Genomic DNA, 15,886 nt, shown 5'->3' with positions numbered 1-15,886 from the left:
GCAAGTGTCTATGACATATCAGGACAGGTTGTTTCACTGTGAAGCCATTAGGAACACAGGCTGTAAAACAGTGATCACTAAGGTCATTACAGTAAACACCATAAAAGGTAAAACATATTATAAAAATCTCAACAGGCATGACACTGTCATTCAAATGGTCAGAATTGGTTAAATAAGGTTATGCATGACAACCTATTAGGCCAGAATTAAGAGTAGGCAAAGTCATCGTGTCAGGCGAAATGTATAGCTATCAAACGTTTTACCATGGCAACGTTTGATGTTGGCTACATTCACATTCACCGCGGGAGTGCTTAGAGTTCACAGGTGGCGATGCCTCATCGCGATTGGTTATTCCCCACTATTTGTAACAATGTCATTGAGTGCTATCACTATCTTTCCTTTGCCGTACCTCAAACCGTCACGATTACCAGCTGAGAAACTTTTATGAGTTGATTTTACTCCTGATTCAGAGTTTGTCTGAGCAGTGTCTTAACGTAATCCTAAAACCTACTCTGAGCTGGGAGTTTTGTTGTCTTAAAACAGGTTAACAGGACCTTTTATCTAGCCTAGTTCACCCATATTTTATTTTTGCCCAAAAAATAGTGTGTATTTCCAGTAGTTTGCTAACGTTACACTGGTACATAGCAACAAACATATGAACTACTGAAAACCCTACTTAAATTTGAATTCAATTCAACTACCACTAAGCCACTAGTTAAATTACTAGCTAGTTGCACTACGTGTGTAGTTCACTCCTCGCCAACATTTCTGACAGATTTTGGTGCGGAAACTGTAGAAGATGTAATTTAAAACTCTCCGCAGACACACCTCGGATTTGGGCACGGAAATAGCCTCATCTGCTGCATCTTGAACATTTTGGAGAAAGACATTTTTTTACTTAGTGCTGACGCGGACTGGGAGCTGGAGCAGCCGACTGGACTGTAAACTCCACCATGTTTCTTTGGGTTTTAGTTTTAGTGGCCTTCGTTTCCAGAACAGTTTGTTATTTTTCGGAGGAAAAATATCAAGAAGAATCGAAAATTCAGCAGCCAACAATTATTATTGCGATCATTGCTCGGAACGCGGCGCATTCTTTGCCATACTACCTCGGAGCGTTGGAGAGGCTGAACTATCCCAAAAACCGCATCTCTGTATGGTAAGTGGCAGCCAGCGCTGTTTCCCTGGACGCTATTTGTTCGAATGTCCATGTATCAAACTCGCGGGCGATCAAAGGTCAATCGCATTTAGTTTAGATTAAGAATCCCACCCCTCTTCTCCCCGGTCCCCACAATCCCTTTAGAACCCTCGACCGTCACCCGCAACATAAAATAATGAGTGCTTCTGCTGCTGTAGGCTACTCTAACTTTCTTTTCCAAGTCTGTGTCTAATGCAGAGTTTATGAAAATTGTAGGCTAGGCCGACTGTTGCACTGCATTATGCAATTCTATGATTTTCATTATAATAGCCTATACTTTACACTACAGTCCTGTTGTTTCTGTATGTTTTGCACAGATGGACATTTCCATGTGATTCCACTGTAGCCCTAAAGGGATTTCCCCTTGTGCATATTATGTTTTTCGTACGGAATCATTCTGCATATTCATGATCAACTCTTTATTAGGGCAAACGATGTTGCGTGGCTTTTCCCGATTGCATGTGTAATGTTACCACATTGGTTTATCCGATTTGCAGTGTCTTTGATTCCTAGATGTGTTGTGCTTGTATGCAAACCAAGTGGTCACGTTATACACACACTCCTGTATAAGTGCCAGACTGGTGTCTTTATTCCCATGTCTGCAGGGCAGCTACAGATCACAACGCTGACAACACTACAGCTGTTCTGAAAGAATGGCTGACTGTCATGCAAAAGTTCTATCACTATGTGGAGTGGAGGCCCATGGAGCATCCTACGTAAGTTCTGTTTCAGTTCAGCATTATCTTGTATTTTCCAAAAGTGTGTGTGTGTGATTGGAGACCTATAGAGGTCTCATCCTTCATGAGTTCTGTTCAGCATTATCATGAGTTCAACATTGTCATCCAAAAAGTGTGTGTTGTTGATACAGTTGTGCATTTCCCAAAACCTAAGGCCAAGGGCTTAAAAACATCTGGTCAACATCAGCCCCTGCTTTGTTGTATAATCTTACTAGCACACCCAGACTGTAATATTTAAAAAAAAAATGTTTATAAGGAATGTAACTTTTAAAAAAGGATGAAGAGAAAAGAGCGCTTCAAAAACAATGTTAGGGGATTACAGAGTATACTGATACAGTGTTACCTGACCTCAGTGGACTCCTAATTTTATCTCTAAGTACACACATACTTAAATACACATATACACACACACACACACCACAGTATGTGGAAACCCCTTCAAATAGTGGATTTGGCCATTTCAGCCACACCGGTTGCTGACAGGTGTATAACATCGAGCACACAGCCATGCAATCTCCATAGACAAGCATTGGCAGTAGAATGGCCCGTACTGAAGAGCTCAGTGACTTTCAACGTGGCACCGTCATAGATTGCCACCTTTCCAACAAGTCAGTTCGTCAAATTTGTGCCCTGCTAAAGCTGCCCCAGTCAACTGTAAGTGCTGTTATTGGGAAGTGGAAACGTCTAGGAACAACGGCTCAGCCGCAAAGTGATAGGACACACAAGCTCACAGAACGGGACCGCCAAGTGCTGAAGCATGTAGCGTTGTAACACTCACTACCGAGTTCCAAACTGTCTCTGGAAGCAACGTCAGCACAAGAACTGTTTGTCGGGAGCTTCATGAAATGGGTTTCCATTGCCAAGCAGCCACACACAAGACTAAGATCACCATCCGCGAGGCCTCCCGAGTGGCGCAGCGGCCTAAGTCACTGCATCGCAGTGCTTGAGGCATCACTACAGACCCGGGTTCGATCCCAGGCTGTGTCACAACCGGCCGTGACCGGGAGGGTCCCATAGGGCGGTGCACAATTGGTCCAGCGTCATCCGGGTTAGGGGAGGGTTTGGCCGGGGATGGTGGCTTTATTTGGCTCATTGCACTCTAGCGACTCCTTGTGGCGGGCCGGTGCCTGCAGGCTGACAGCGATCATCAGTTGAACAGTATTTTTCCTCCGACACATTGGTGCAGCTGGCCTCCGGGTTAAGCGGGTGGGTGTTAAGGAGCACAGTTTGGTGGGTCATGTTTCGGAGGATGCAAGACTCAACCTTCTCTCCCGAGCCCGAATTGCAGAGATGAGACAAGATCGTAATTGAAATTGGGAGAAAAGGAAGTAAAAAAAAAACATTACAATGTGCAATGCCAAGTGTCGGCTGAAGTGGTGTAAAGCTCACTGCCATTGGACTCTGGAGCAGTGGAAACACATTCTCTGGAGTGATGAATCACGCTTCACCATCTGGCAGTCCGACGGACGAATCTGGGTTTGGCGGATGTCAGGAGTATGCTACCTGCCTCAATGCATAATGCCAACTGTAAAGTTTGGTGGAGGAGGAATAGTGGGCTGGGGTTGTTTTTCATGGTTCGATCTAGGCCCCTTAGTTCCAGTGAAGGGAAACCTTTACGCTACAGCATATGATATTCTAGACCAGGGGTCACCAACCTTTTTGAAACTGAGAGCTACTTCATGGGTACTGAGTCATACGAAGGGCTACCAGTTTGATACGCTCTTCTGAAATAACACATTTGCTCAGTTTGCCTTTAGTTATACGTTATTAATAATGATTAATGATACTCATCTATGTGAAGACACTGATCACGTTAATAATTTCGCACAATTATCAACAATGACAGTAAGGTGGGAAACATATCAATATTCAGCACTTTAATCTCAGTAATTGTTAAATTTTCAGATGATCACTTACATCACTACATTTCATAGGAAAAATGTCCCATTTTCACTAGCCACTGACAAACCCTTTTAACAAATCATGAACTATGTTGCACTGTGTCTCAAAAAGTTATCAATTATGTAATGTTAGAAAAATCAACTTATTTTTAAATAAATCTTGTCACATTTTGAACTAATGACCAAATCTGCTGCATTTTTTAAACTTTTAAATTGAACACAATTCTTCAATAGTTTAATTCAACCTCGCCATTGCACTGCCATGTTGCCACTGACAACATCTGGTATCTGTTTCTTTGTTAGTGGGAAGACTGGCATTGCATGCTGTTCACCAGTGTATTGTAATCTGGTGTGTAACTTGACACTGCAATTGTGAGTAGTGAGTCTTTCAGATGTGCATCAGTGAGGCGTGTTCTGTGTTTGTTCTTGATGAAGTTCATGTCAGAAAACGCTGATTCACAGAGATAGGTTGCTAGCCTGTTAGGTTGAACCTTCATAGCTGCTGTGCATACTCCACTGTACTTCTGTGTCAACAAGGCTCCAAAAGTTTGATACAGCCTGGTAGGCTTTGAGGTGGAGGTCATTTTGCAATGTTATGATTTCAATCTCCACCTGTCCAGCATCCAAGTTGAACGTTGCACTTAGTTGCTCAGCAAAGAATGTTGTGTCCACATTCATGAAAGGATTGGAAATTAACGACAAACATGGCTCAAGCTGATGAAGGTCACAAAACCTATTCTCAAACTCTTGCCCAAGTCTGTTTATGACTTCACAGTACTTTTCTGCAACTTTGTCAAATGTCTCAGATGCAGAAGCATTGTCTTTCAGCACCGACTGCACAGAGGGAAAGTGCAGCACCTTTTTTTTCTGTAAATCCACAGAGAAAATGTTCATCTTGGCTTTAAATGCATTTAAAGCACTTATCAGATCAACAACAGTCTTACCTTTGCCCTGCAGTTCAAGTCGTTTAGTTTCCCAATAACGTCCGTCAAAAATGCAAGGTCAAGTGTCCACTCTGTGTCCTCTAGCAGTGAGACGTCTTCGCCTTCGGACTGCTTGAACTCTTTGATTTCACCCAAAAGTGACACAAAACGAAGTAAAACTCGTCCTCTGCTGAGCCATCGGATTTCTGTGTGTAGCAGCAGGTCACCATATTCAGCTGACATCTCCTCCAATAGCACCTTGAAAATCCTGTTCTGTTTTGCTTTGGAGCGGATGTTTATGATTTTTACAACGGGAGTCATCACGTGCTCAAAGCCGATCACTTTTGTTTTCTTCGCTGCGCCCACTAGCTTACTCTCCACGAGAACTGTTTTTTTCACGCGCACAATACTGACCTTTGAATTAGAGTAGGTCAGAGTTCACCTAAACTTATCTAAACTCATAATGAAAATATTTTTAAGATATTGTCATTTTTAAATATATATAAATGCAAGTGTGATTGAAAAAGAATAGCAACAGAATACAATTACATTTCAGACGCAGCTCACTAGTGAGTTGTGCTATTTTTAGACCAGGCCTGCGGGTGACTCATGTGGTCCCTGGGGGCGACCTGGTGCCCGTGGGCACTGTGTTGGTGACCCCTGTTCTAGACGATTCTGTGCTGCCAACTTTGTGGCAACAGTTTGGGGAAGGCTGTTCAAGGTCCATACAGAAATGGTTGGTCGAAAATCAGTGTGGAAGAACTTGACTGTCTTGCACAGAGCCCTTACCTCAACCCCATCAAACACCTTTGGGAGGAATTGGAACACCGACTGCGAGCCAGTCCTAACCGCCCGACATCACTAATACTCGTGGCTGAATGGAAGAAAGTTTCCGCAGTATTTTTTTCCAACATCTAGTGGAAAGCCTTCCCAGAAAAGTGGAGGTTTTTTTTATAGCAGCAAAGAGGGGAACCAACTCCATATTAATGCCCATTATTTTGGAATGAGCTGTTCGACGATCACATACTTTTGGTCATGTAGTGGGTACCTCAAAGCCATGCAGGCGGGGCTAGTGGGTACCCCCCCAACCCCATTTTTACTCGGCTGCTACTCTGTTTATCTATGCATTTTCACTTTACCTCTACCTACATGTACATATTACCTCAACCAACCTGTGCACCTGCAAATTGACTCATTGGCTTGTAAGTAAGCATTTCAGTGTAAGGTCTATACCTTACATACCTGTTGTATTCAGCGCAAATTTGATTTGATACTGTAGCACGTGTGTGTGCGCATGTGATTAATTGTGTGTCTTGTTCGGCCTGTGCAGGTCTTACCCAGGAGAGATGGGGCCTAAATACTGGAGCAATGGCAGATATGAATACCTGATGAAACTCAAACAGGCTGCTCTCAACTTCGCCAAGCAACGCTGGGCTGACTACATAATGGTACAGTACCAAATCTCTACTCTGTCCACTGACTAGAAGTTATAGGTTTATTGCATTAGTTCATCCACTGCCTAGAAGAAGAAATCAAGGGTTGTTGGGGTCAATTCTATTTCAATTCAGGAAGTAAACTAAAATTGCAAATCTCATTGGTTTTCAATAACCCTGCCTCTATCAAGATCTGACTCTTTACTCGAACCTAAACACTTGAAAAAAACACACTCTCATACTCCTTCAGTATGCAGACACAGACAACATCTTGACCAACCCAGAGACCCTCAACCTCCTGATAGCAGAGAACAAGTCTGTGGTCGCCCCCATGTTGGACTCCCAGGGAGCCTACTCTAACTACTGGTGCGGCATCACGCCACAGGTAAGTGTGTGCGCTTGTGTATGTGTCAGATTACAAATACCCGTGTGAAAATTAAATGTGTAATATTGCACACTGGGTTTTGTTTGAATGAAAGATTGATCTGTGTGTCTGTACTCAGGGTTACTACCGGCGTACGGCTGAGTATTTCCCCACTAGACACCGCCACCGGCTGGGCTGCTACCCGGTGCCCATGGTCCACTCTACCTTCCTGCTGGACATGAGGAAGACGGGCATGAAGAAGCTGGCCTTCCACCCCCCTCACCAGGACTACTCCTGGCCCTTCGATGACATCATTGTCTTCGCCTTCTCCTGTCGCGTCTCAGGTAGGGGCCCATAGTACAGTAAAGCACGCACAAACACTTTCGCTCGCTCTAGTAACATATCATCGCAAACGTCAGTGAGTTCAAAGAGGCCAGATGGTTACATTCACATGTTGCTGGTACTCCATGTCGACATTAGCCGTTTGATGACAGAGTTGACTGTGCGATTTCAGAGGTGCAGATGTACCTGTGCAACAAGGTGAGGTATGGATACCTGAACGTCCCAGCCAAGCCTCACCACACCATAGAGGACGACAGCATCAACTTCAGCCACCTCATCCTAGAGGCCATGAGTAAGAAACTTTATTTCATATTATAAAGTTATTTAAGAGTAGGTGCTATATTCTGTATGTTTATTATGGTCTATAACAGTGAAGATCTGTAATACCTTATAGATGTGTATTAATAACAGCTCTGTTCTCCTTCCAGTTGACGGTCCCTCCATGGCCCCCTCTAAATATGTCAGCCTCTTCCCCAAACGGAGAGACCTCATGGGCTTTGATGAGGTGACAGAGGCCAGGGGCGCCCAAACCCCTCAAGGACTAGAATAGATCAAATAAGTAGAACTGGTTTAAGGAAAACTGCTGTAGACGAATGGCGTTATACTCTCACTCAATCTATGGATCATTGTGTCTTAGTTGACCTCTGACCCTGACTCTTCTATAATGTAGGTGTACCTGATCAACCTGCGTCGGCGTCAGGACCGTAGGGACAGGATGCTGTACTCTCTCAACGAGCTGGAGATAGACGTCAAAGTGGTGGACGCCATAGATGGAGGGTGAGAATTAGCCTGATAATCCAGACCGAAGAATTCTAAACAGAGCTGAATTCAGTCTGATTTCCAGGCTGGGTGAGGATGCAAATCTTGGCAGAGCTGTAGCACTGAGGGATATGTACTTACACACACACACAGTGTCCGTCTTTCTCTTGTATCTTACAGAGCTCTGAACAGCAGTGATATAAAGATCCTGGGAGTGGACATACTGCCTGGTTACTATGACCCATTCTCTCGCCGCACCCTGACCAAAGGAGAGGTGGGATGCTTCCTCAGCCACTATTACATCTGGAAGGAGGTGAGGATCAGACACATACACGCACACGGACGCACTTGCACAAATATACATCCACAACAAGAAACCAAAAATTGTTGCTCAAACAGAACGGGGAACTAACAACAACCAAAATAAAACAGGTGGTGTTCTAGGAGGGCTTCTCAAAGACACTCATGGGGGTGTCCACTGAATGTTGACTAGCAACAAGAATGACAATTTATGACTAAATGACAATGTACTAAATGTAACTGAAAGTGAGACCTAAAAGACACCCAACCATGTGTGCCCACAAAATTCGCCCCAGACAAGGCAAACAAAAATAAAAACCCACACCAGCTTATAATATGGAGTTAAGTGGCGCAAACTAAACCAAACCCATGGCGATGCAAGACAGAAAGGCTTTGTTTAGCAACTTAAAGAAGCAACGCTATAAAAAGGTGCAGCTCTTCCAACATCTTTCATGCCAACTAGAGCATTGGGCCAGCCGCTCTTAAATATCACCTGACTAACGAGATGACAAGCCAGCACAGGTGTAACACATACTGACTGACAAGGTGACTCCAATCAGTGCTAATGTCCAACCTCGAAATATAAATGGAAAAGACAAAGCCTGTAATACCTTCCCACATATTTTTGTTGGACAAGTTTGCTCACAACCAACAGGAAATATTCAATTTCACAAAATGGTCAACTTAAATGCTTTGCTGCCTAAATGTTAATTGGTGGTCTCTCATACAAGACAAAACAGCCACTTGTTTTTATATATATATATATATATATACACACTACCGTTCAAAAGTTTGGGGTCACTTAGAAATGTCCTTGTTTTTGAAAGAAAAGCAAAAAAAATTGTCCATTAAAATAACATGAAATTGATCAGAAATACAATGTAGACATTGTTAATGTTGTAATTGACTATTGTAGCTGGAAACGGCAGATTTATTTATGGAATATCAACGTAGGCGTACAGAGGCCCATTATCAGCAACCATCACTTCTGTGTTCCAATGGCATGTTGTGTTAGCTAATCCAAGTTTATCCTTTTAAAAGGCTAATTGATTATTAGAAAACCCTTTTGCAATTATGTTCGCACAGCTGAAAAATGTTGTTCTGATTTAAAGAAGCAATAGAACTGGCCTTCTTTAGACTAGTTGAGTATCTGGAGCATCAGCATTTGTGGGTTTGATTACAGGCTCAAAATGGCCAGAAACAAAGAACTTTCTTCTGAAACTCGTCAGTCTATTCTTGTTCAGAGGAAGGCTATTCCATGCGAGAAAGCGCCAAGAAACTGAAGATCTCGTACAACGCTTAGTACTACTTCCTTCACAGAACAGCACAAACTGTCTCTAACCAGAATAGAAAGAGGAGTGGGAGGCCCCGGTGCACAACTGAACAAGAGGACAAGTACATTAAAGTGTCTAGTTTGAGAAACAGATGCCTCACAAGTCCTCAACTGGCAGCTTTAAATCCTCAAGGTCCTTGACCTCTTGAGAACCACACCACTGGTCAAAAAGACATGCTTGTTGCCTTGCGAAATTCAACATGGCTTTGTGATTCTGTCTTTTTTGTTATTTTACGGAACTGTTGTCTCTAGGACTAACTTGTAAGCCCGGAGGATAGAAGCTTGTAATCTGAACTCTGGTCAAGAGAGAAAGCGGTGTACACTTTTTTTTTAGCATTTCCCACAAAAACACTTTGGAGGAGCAGTGACCAAATATCTCACGGCCATTTTAGGGACCTGTCAAAATCCTCTCAAACAGAGGAAAATATACATCCACCTCCTTTCGTGGAAAGGCGGTACAAGCCGCCTGTTCTGACCAAAATGAAACTCTGAGGGTACAGGATGTCCCGTCTTGATTCTGAGTACTCCATCTCTTTTTGTCATGTTTCCACCGCCATCTCTTTTAATCGAATGGTATGTTCACGTTCTTGTTCTATTCTGGGTGCACATTCTCTCTTCCTTTCCTTGTGCTAAAGTTGTAATTTCTGTTGCTCCCATTTTGCCTTTAGTTGTCCTTTACCCCCTGTAGGACCCTTTTCATCATCCTCCCTCTCCAGGATTTCCTCCTCCACCAAAGCTGACTACTGCTTTTGAATCAGCATTGGCCACTTTGATGTCATAATTCTTTGTTTGCATTGATGAGCAGATTCGTCTTCGGAAATGTATCTACCAACTCCCAAGTAGGGTTTTCCACAAATTCTTCCAACTTAAAATTCCATGGCATTAAAAAAAAAAATATTAACCTGTGTGTTTATGCAACTTTCTGATCTTATAACCCCTCTGAGTGGTTGTCAGTGACAGAAACTCTACCAAAAAAGTATATTTTGAACACTCAAATATCTGGCTACAGTAGAGCTTCAGAATAGGTGATTAGAGTGACTACCATACTCATGGGGAAACAAGATCCCGGAGGAGCACACACACACACACACACACACACACACACACACACACACACACACACACACACACACGAGACCTGGGGGTTTATGTTAGAAGCAGCTTAATTGACTTGTTCAGTGAAGCAGAACTGCTTCTCTGGTCTGTCATTAGAGCTTTTCTTAACTACTATTTATCACCCATTCTCATCCATCTCTGTCCCTCTCCGCTCTCATCTCCCCCTACTCTCTTTCCCTTGCTCCCCCTTCCTTTCTCCCCCTCTCTCCCCACCCTTCTCTCTCTCTGTATCTCTCTGTATCTCTCTCTCTCTCTCTCTCTGTATCTCTCTCTCTGTATCTCTCTCTCTCTCTCTGTATCTCTCTCCCTCTCTCTGTATCTCCCTCTCTCTCTCTGTATCTCCCTCTCTCTCTCTGTATCTCTCTCTCTCTGTATCTCTCTCTCTCTCTGTATCTCTCTCTCTCCCTCTCAGATGGTAGACCAGCAGATGGATAAGGCTCTGATCTTCGAGGACGACGTGCGTTTCCAGGCCAACTTCAAGCGGCGCGTGCTCCGTCTGATGGAGGAGGTGGAGATGGTGGAACTGGACTGGGACATCATGTGAGTCAGTGTCACGGTCACCCAGGCGACCATGCAACAGCCGCCCACCCGCGTTGTCATGGAGACGGAGAGGAAAGGGCCGAGCTGCCCTGGAGTCATTTCGTATGATGAGCTAAACTGGGTTGGGGGGGTGCCATTAATTGTTACATCTAATGTAATAATTGCCTATTAAGTTGATTGTTTCTTTTGTTATTACACAAGTGGAATAAGTAATAATCCAGTTCCACAGCAGTTACTACACTAGCAATATGTCATCCTCTGCCTGACCTGTTTCTCTCCGTCCTCTGTCCGTAGTTACCTGGGCCGTAAGCAGGTGACGCCGAGTGACGAGGAGGAGGTGGTGGAGAACGTGAGGAACCTAGTGGTAGCAGAATATTCCTACTGGACCCTGTCCTACGCCATCTCTCTCCAGGGGGCCCAGAAGCTGCTCAACGCTGAACCCCTCTCCAAGATGCTGCCCGTCGACGAGTTCCTACCTATTATGTACGACAAACACATCAAGTAAGTATAATTTGACATTTCTTTATTTCTTCATTTCTTTAGCCGTTCGCAAGTCCTCCTTAAGTCATTGAGACCAAACACACCAAGTAAGTGGAACTGAAACCTGAAGAATTGTGTTAAGTACACCCAAGATAATCCCCTGACTTTAGCTCAAAGGGATAACAGTCTTGTGGATTGCGGAAGACCTGGGTTCAAAACCCAGTCAGTGAGAGAACCAGTGTCACAAGTATCCAACCTGTCTTTGATGAATGCTGTCACTCTCCTCAACGAGCCAGCTCCAAGAGTCCAATACTAGGCTGAGTTTCCTGAACGTTTTGTATCACTAAGATCATCCATTGCCAACAATGGACATATAAGGATCACGCTACCAAGCTGTAACTCTGCTTTGTGCCACTCAATATTGCAGTGCATCATGAGAGGTAAACAATGTCCTGTTAAGGCTTGAACAGCCATGTCTTGAAATATGCAGACAGACAGATTTGAAAGTAAGTTTACATTGTAATACTTCTGACAGCCAACTTTCTAGATCCGCCCATAACTTTTGGACTTTATAACATAGCTGCGGAAAGTAGGGGTGCTGAATCCGAATAGATTTTATGTATTAATATTTTAAAGTCTTTTTTTCCCCTAACCCAGACGACACTGGGACAATTGTGCGCTGCCCTATGGGAGTCCCGATCACGGCCTGGTTGTGACACAACCTGGGATCGAACCCGCGATTGTAGTGACACTGCGACGCAGTGCTTTAGACCGCTGCGCCACTCGGGAGGCCTTATAAATGCTCTTAACTGTGAAGTTGTTAATGTGCCACAATTTATTACATTTCATGACTCCTTTCTATGCGCACCAAAAGTACGATGCGCTTTACTGAATTTCCCTGTGAATGCCTAACACTGTAAGATCATATTTTTATAAGTTAGCTAGTCATGTTGGAAATAGAACGAGCTTTCAAAGGATGCCCACCTGAGCCAGATTGCGATTTATAATGGGCTGTTTTTGGATTGCGTAAACAACAACAGAAATTGTTTGATGGTGGGGATGCAGGGCTGTGTTCCAAACAGAACAACTACAAGTGTCCTTGCTCTAGTTCCTCAATAGTTAAAAGACTCTTCTTTCAATCATAAAAGTGCACTGAAATTATGTAGGAACTGGGCACACTTTGGAGAGGTGTGTGTCCACTTGGAGTCACCAGTTAGTCCTCTCACTCAAACCCTTGTCATTTATTTGTCTTATGTTGCACCTACCCCACCTTTTCCAGGAATATTCTTATCGCGTCACTGAATGTATGCGGTGAAAAGTACAGTCAATGTAAAATGCACATAAACTCAATAGTGTAATGTTTGGCTTCAGTCTTGTCAGGTCAACAGTTTTGTCCTCAACTTTTGGTCTAATTTTCCAATAATCTCCAAACTGTTCCCTTTCAATTGCTGCCATGCTTATGCATATGCTTTTCATATTTCTTCTGTAAGAAACATTTCAGTTTAGCCCCGTCCATATAGGCCAATTCCCACATGTAGCGCATTCTCATTTTAGATCAATCAAAAAGCGCTGCTTTGTTCATGTGAGTGTCTCCAGGCTTTCTGCAGACTGACTTGGCTTGTTGTAGCATTCCAGTTTCATGTGGTCAACGCTCTCTCTCTCTCGCTCTCCCTCTCTCGCTCTCTCTCTCCCGCTCTCTCTCGCTCTCGCTCTCTCGCTCTCGCTCGCTCGCTCGGTGGCTGCTAGACCAAGTTAATAAAGCCCAGAGACTTTCTTCTGAGCCTTGGGAGAAGGCTGTTGGAATGCTTTGGTGTCCTTTTAAGACTGCCTTAGTGTTCCGTCATGCGTGGAAACCTGGCCCGCTGCCATAATCCCCATTCCCTGCTCCACCTTTCCCTCTTCCCATTCTCTTTTTCCCCTCAGTGGTTCTTCTGATTTGATAAGCTTGACTTGTCCTGAAAGGAATTCACTAGGACCACATGGAGTTGTATCTGGCCATTCTGACACACTGACTCATTTCTTCCAGAAAGTTGTCATTCCTACAGAAACCTGATATCCCCAGTACTTGCGTTTATAATAACCGTGTTTCCACAAAATGTTGAGCGTGTTCTCACATGCTTGTATTAATCTCTCACTCTTGAATGTTCTTTTGTCATTTTTAGAGGTCACGTTCAAAACTCTTATCCTCATTAAGATTATAGTTTTGTTGAGAGTAGCAGCAAATTGTGGCCAACAATAGGCTTCTATACTCAACAAAGTATGTCCGTGATCTTCTAATCTGGACAGTACTCTCAGCCATGTAGCTGCTAGTTTTCTAGTGGAATTGTACATTTCTCAACGTGTCATCATTGTCTATAGCCTGTGACCACTAGTAACTCTCTCACTTAGAAGTTTGAATATGTTAATATGGCCACCTGACCTGATATCTAACCTCCCTCTTCTGTTCCACAGTGAGGACTACAAGTCTCACTTCGCTAACCGTAACCTGCAGGCGTTCTCTACGCGCCCCCTACTGGTGCAACCGGCCCACTATGCTGGGGACCCCGAGTGGGTGAGCGACACGGAGACCTCCACGCTGTGGGACGACGACAACGTACCAACAGACTGGAGGGGTTCCCACAAAACCCTGAAGGGGGCACCTCAATCCGACATGCTGCAGGCAACGTATAAGGATGAGCTCTAGTTAAACCGTAGTAGTGCCTGATTCACACTGTAGGGGACCAACTCAAACCCTACTGGGCTGACTTGGATATTGTCTTTTCCCGTTTGTTCTTTTACAGCAAGGTTCCAGAAACGAAAGTAGCCAGCACAGATTGGATCCGTTTGGCTCATTAGGGTGAAAAGTGTAATGGGTTACTGGTTATAGTGTCACTGTTGACAGAGAGGAAGATATCTGCTATTCATAAGTGCCTTCATTTCTGACTGTTTATTTCGCCATTTTGTACTTGGTATGTCTGTGCATAGTCACTGGGAATGACTGGATATACATACAGTAGTGAAGCCGGCTGAGGCTCCAGAGAGTTGGTCTGCTCACATCAAGTGACCCCAGACCTGTTTTCAAAAGTGTTTGTGTGTGTGGCTTTGTTTGTGTAAGGATGCTGCCGGTTTTTTTATATGGCTCATGAACATTGTTCTTGGCTGTCCATCTGTACACCCGCTGAGCATTCCAGGGTCTGGGCTCACCTCACTGTACACTTAGTCCCTGGGGGTCTGACGACAGAAATACTGGAGGGGGCCATTCTCTTTTATATCACATTCTACTCTTATTCAGTATGTTGTGAGAACAGTCTTAAAAGGTTTTCTTTACTTTAGTAAAGTAACCACATACAAGTTGAACTGCGAGCCCTCACACAAGGTAAGGATCCTGTAGCTAGCAGTGTGACTGATCTAATGATAGGAGCAGTGTCTCTCTCTATGCCTGACCTCGTGGTAGAGTCTCTCACTAGAGCAGACAGAAGTCAACAGACCAGAGAGAAGCTTTAGGTGTTGTTAATGGTGCCAATTGCTACAGCGATCATGTTACAATCTGACTGAGCTCATTGGTATTGGTTTGTGTTGGTGTTTTATAAATGCATACAAATTCCATTATTTGTACAATTCTTATATACACTTTTCCTAATTTATTTTTAGCATTTTATTGTGATTTTTTTGAATGCACAATATTAAACCCAAGTGCAATGTCTTAAGGGTAGTAAAATTCCCTTTTTTGTCAAAGAAATGCATGTACACTGAGTGTACAAAACATTAGGAACACTTAATATTGAGTTGCACTCCCCCTATTTTGCCATCAATAAGGGATCACAGCTTTCACCTGGTCAGTCTGTCATAGAAAATGTTTTGTTCACTCAGTGTTTATGTCAAGCAAAAGTAGCACATTTGACAGGAGCCTTGCTTGTGTTAAAAATGGATGTTAATTGTTATTACATGAATAAAAATCTACTTCATTTTTTTTATTATGCGTTAATAGAAATGTACTCTAATTTTGAAGATACATTATGTGCTGACATGAAAGTACCACAAGAGGGCATACATACCCCTTTAACCAATCAACATGTTGGCCATAAAAAAAAAAGTGTTTAAAATATTGATTTAATCTGTTACTTATTAAAACTTTGCTGTGCAGTGATGGTATTCTGTAAACCTTGACTGGAGTTTTGAAAAGGGAAATTCTCTTTTTCCCCTTTTGTAGGAAGTGTCATTTTTAGGGAAGTGTAGTAACTCTGAAATTAGTGTCTTCTACTCACACCCAACTTGGGCAGGAGCTGGAAATGTATTTTTAAAAAAAAGTTTAAAATCTACACTAACTGTTTGCACAAGAGCTCTCTCTCTCTCTCTCTCTCTCTCTCTCTCTCTCTCTCTCTCTCTCTCTCTCTCTCTCTCTCTCTCTCTCTCTCTGAAACACAAACCATGCTGTGGAACAAGTTTGTCTATCCATCCATGTCACAATATTAACCCCCCCCCCC

At 43.4% G+C, this 15,886-nt stretch overlaps 1 protein-coding gene across 1 annotated transcript; it reads left to right on the top strand.

The window, feature by feature from the left end:
* The first annotated feature begins 463 nt into the window (after positions 1 to 463).
* LOC106561586 (procollagen galactosyltransferase 2) lies at positions 464 to 15,376 on the top strand. The gene is made up of 12 exons (XM_014125691.3): positions 464 to 1,156; positions 1,801 to 1,911; positions 6,087 to 6,204; positions 6,440 to 6,574; positions 6,693 to 6,897; positions 7,068 to 7,187; positions 7,324 to 7,400; positions 7,566 to 7,672; positions 7,835 to 7,967; positions 10,816 to 10,943; positions 11,238 to 11,444; positions 13,875 to 15,376. The coding sequence occupies exons 1-12, from the start codon at positions 954 to 956 to the stop codon at positions 14,104 to 14,106; spliced, it is 1,776 nt and encodes a 591-aa protein (XP_013981166.1). The 5' UTR covers positions 464 to 953; the 3' UTR covers positions 14,107 to 15,376.
* The last annotated feature ends 510 nt before the right edge of the window (positions 15,377 to 15,886 follow it).

Source organism: Salmo salar, chromosome 01, assembly GCF_965601325.2.
Source record: "Salmo salar chromosome 01, fSalSal1, whole genome shotgun sequence".
NCBI classification, from domain to species: domain Eukaryota; kingdom Metazoa; phylum Chordata; class Actinopteri; order Salmoniformes; family Salmonidae; genus Salmo; species Salmo salar.
This window is presented reverse-complemented; position numbering and strand designations above follow the sequence as displayed.

Excerpts from the sequence above, each read along its gene's own strand:
- LOC106561586 (XM_014125691.3), top strand. The coding sequence starts at position 954 with ATGTTTCTTTGGGTTTTAGTTTTAGTGGCCTTCGTTTCCAGAACAGTT. Across the intron at positions 7,188-7,323 it reads CCTCATCCTAGAGGCCATGA|TTGACGGTCCCTCCATGGCC; the intron begins GTAAGAAACTTT and ends TTCTCCTTCCAG. Across the intron at positions 11,445-13,874 it reads ATGTACGACAAACACATCAA|TGAGGACTACAAGTCTCACT; the intron begins GTAAGTATAATT and ends TCTGTTCCACAG.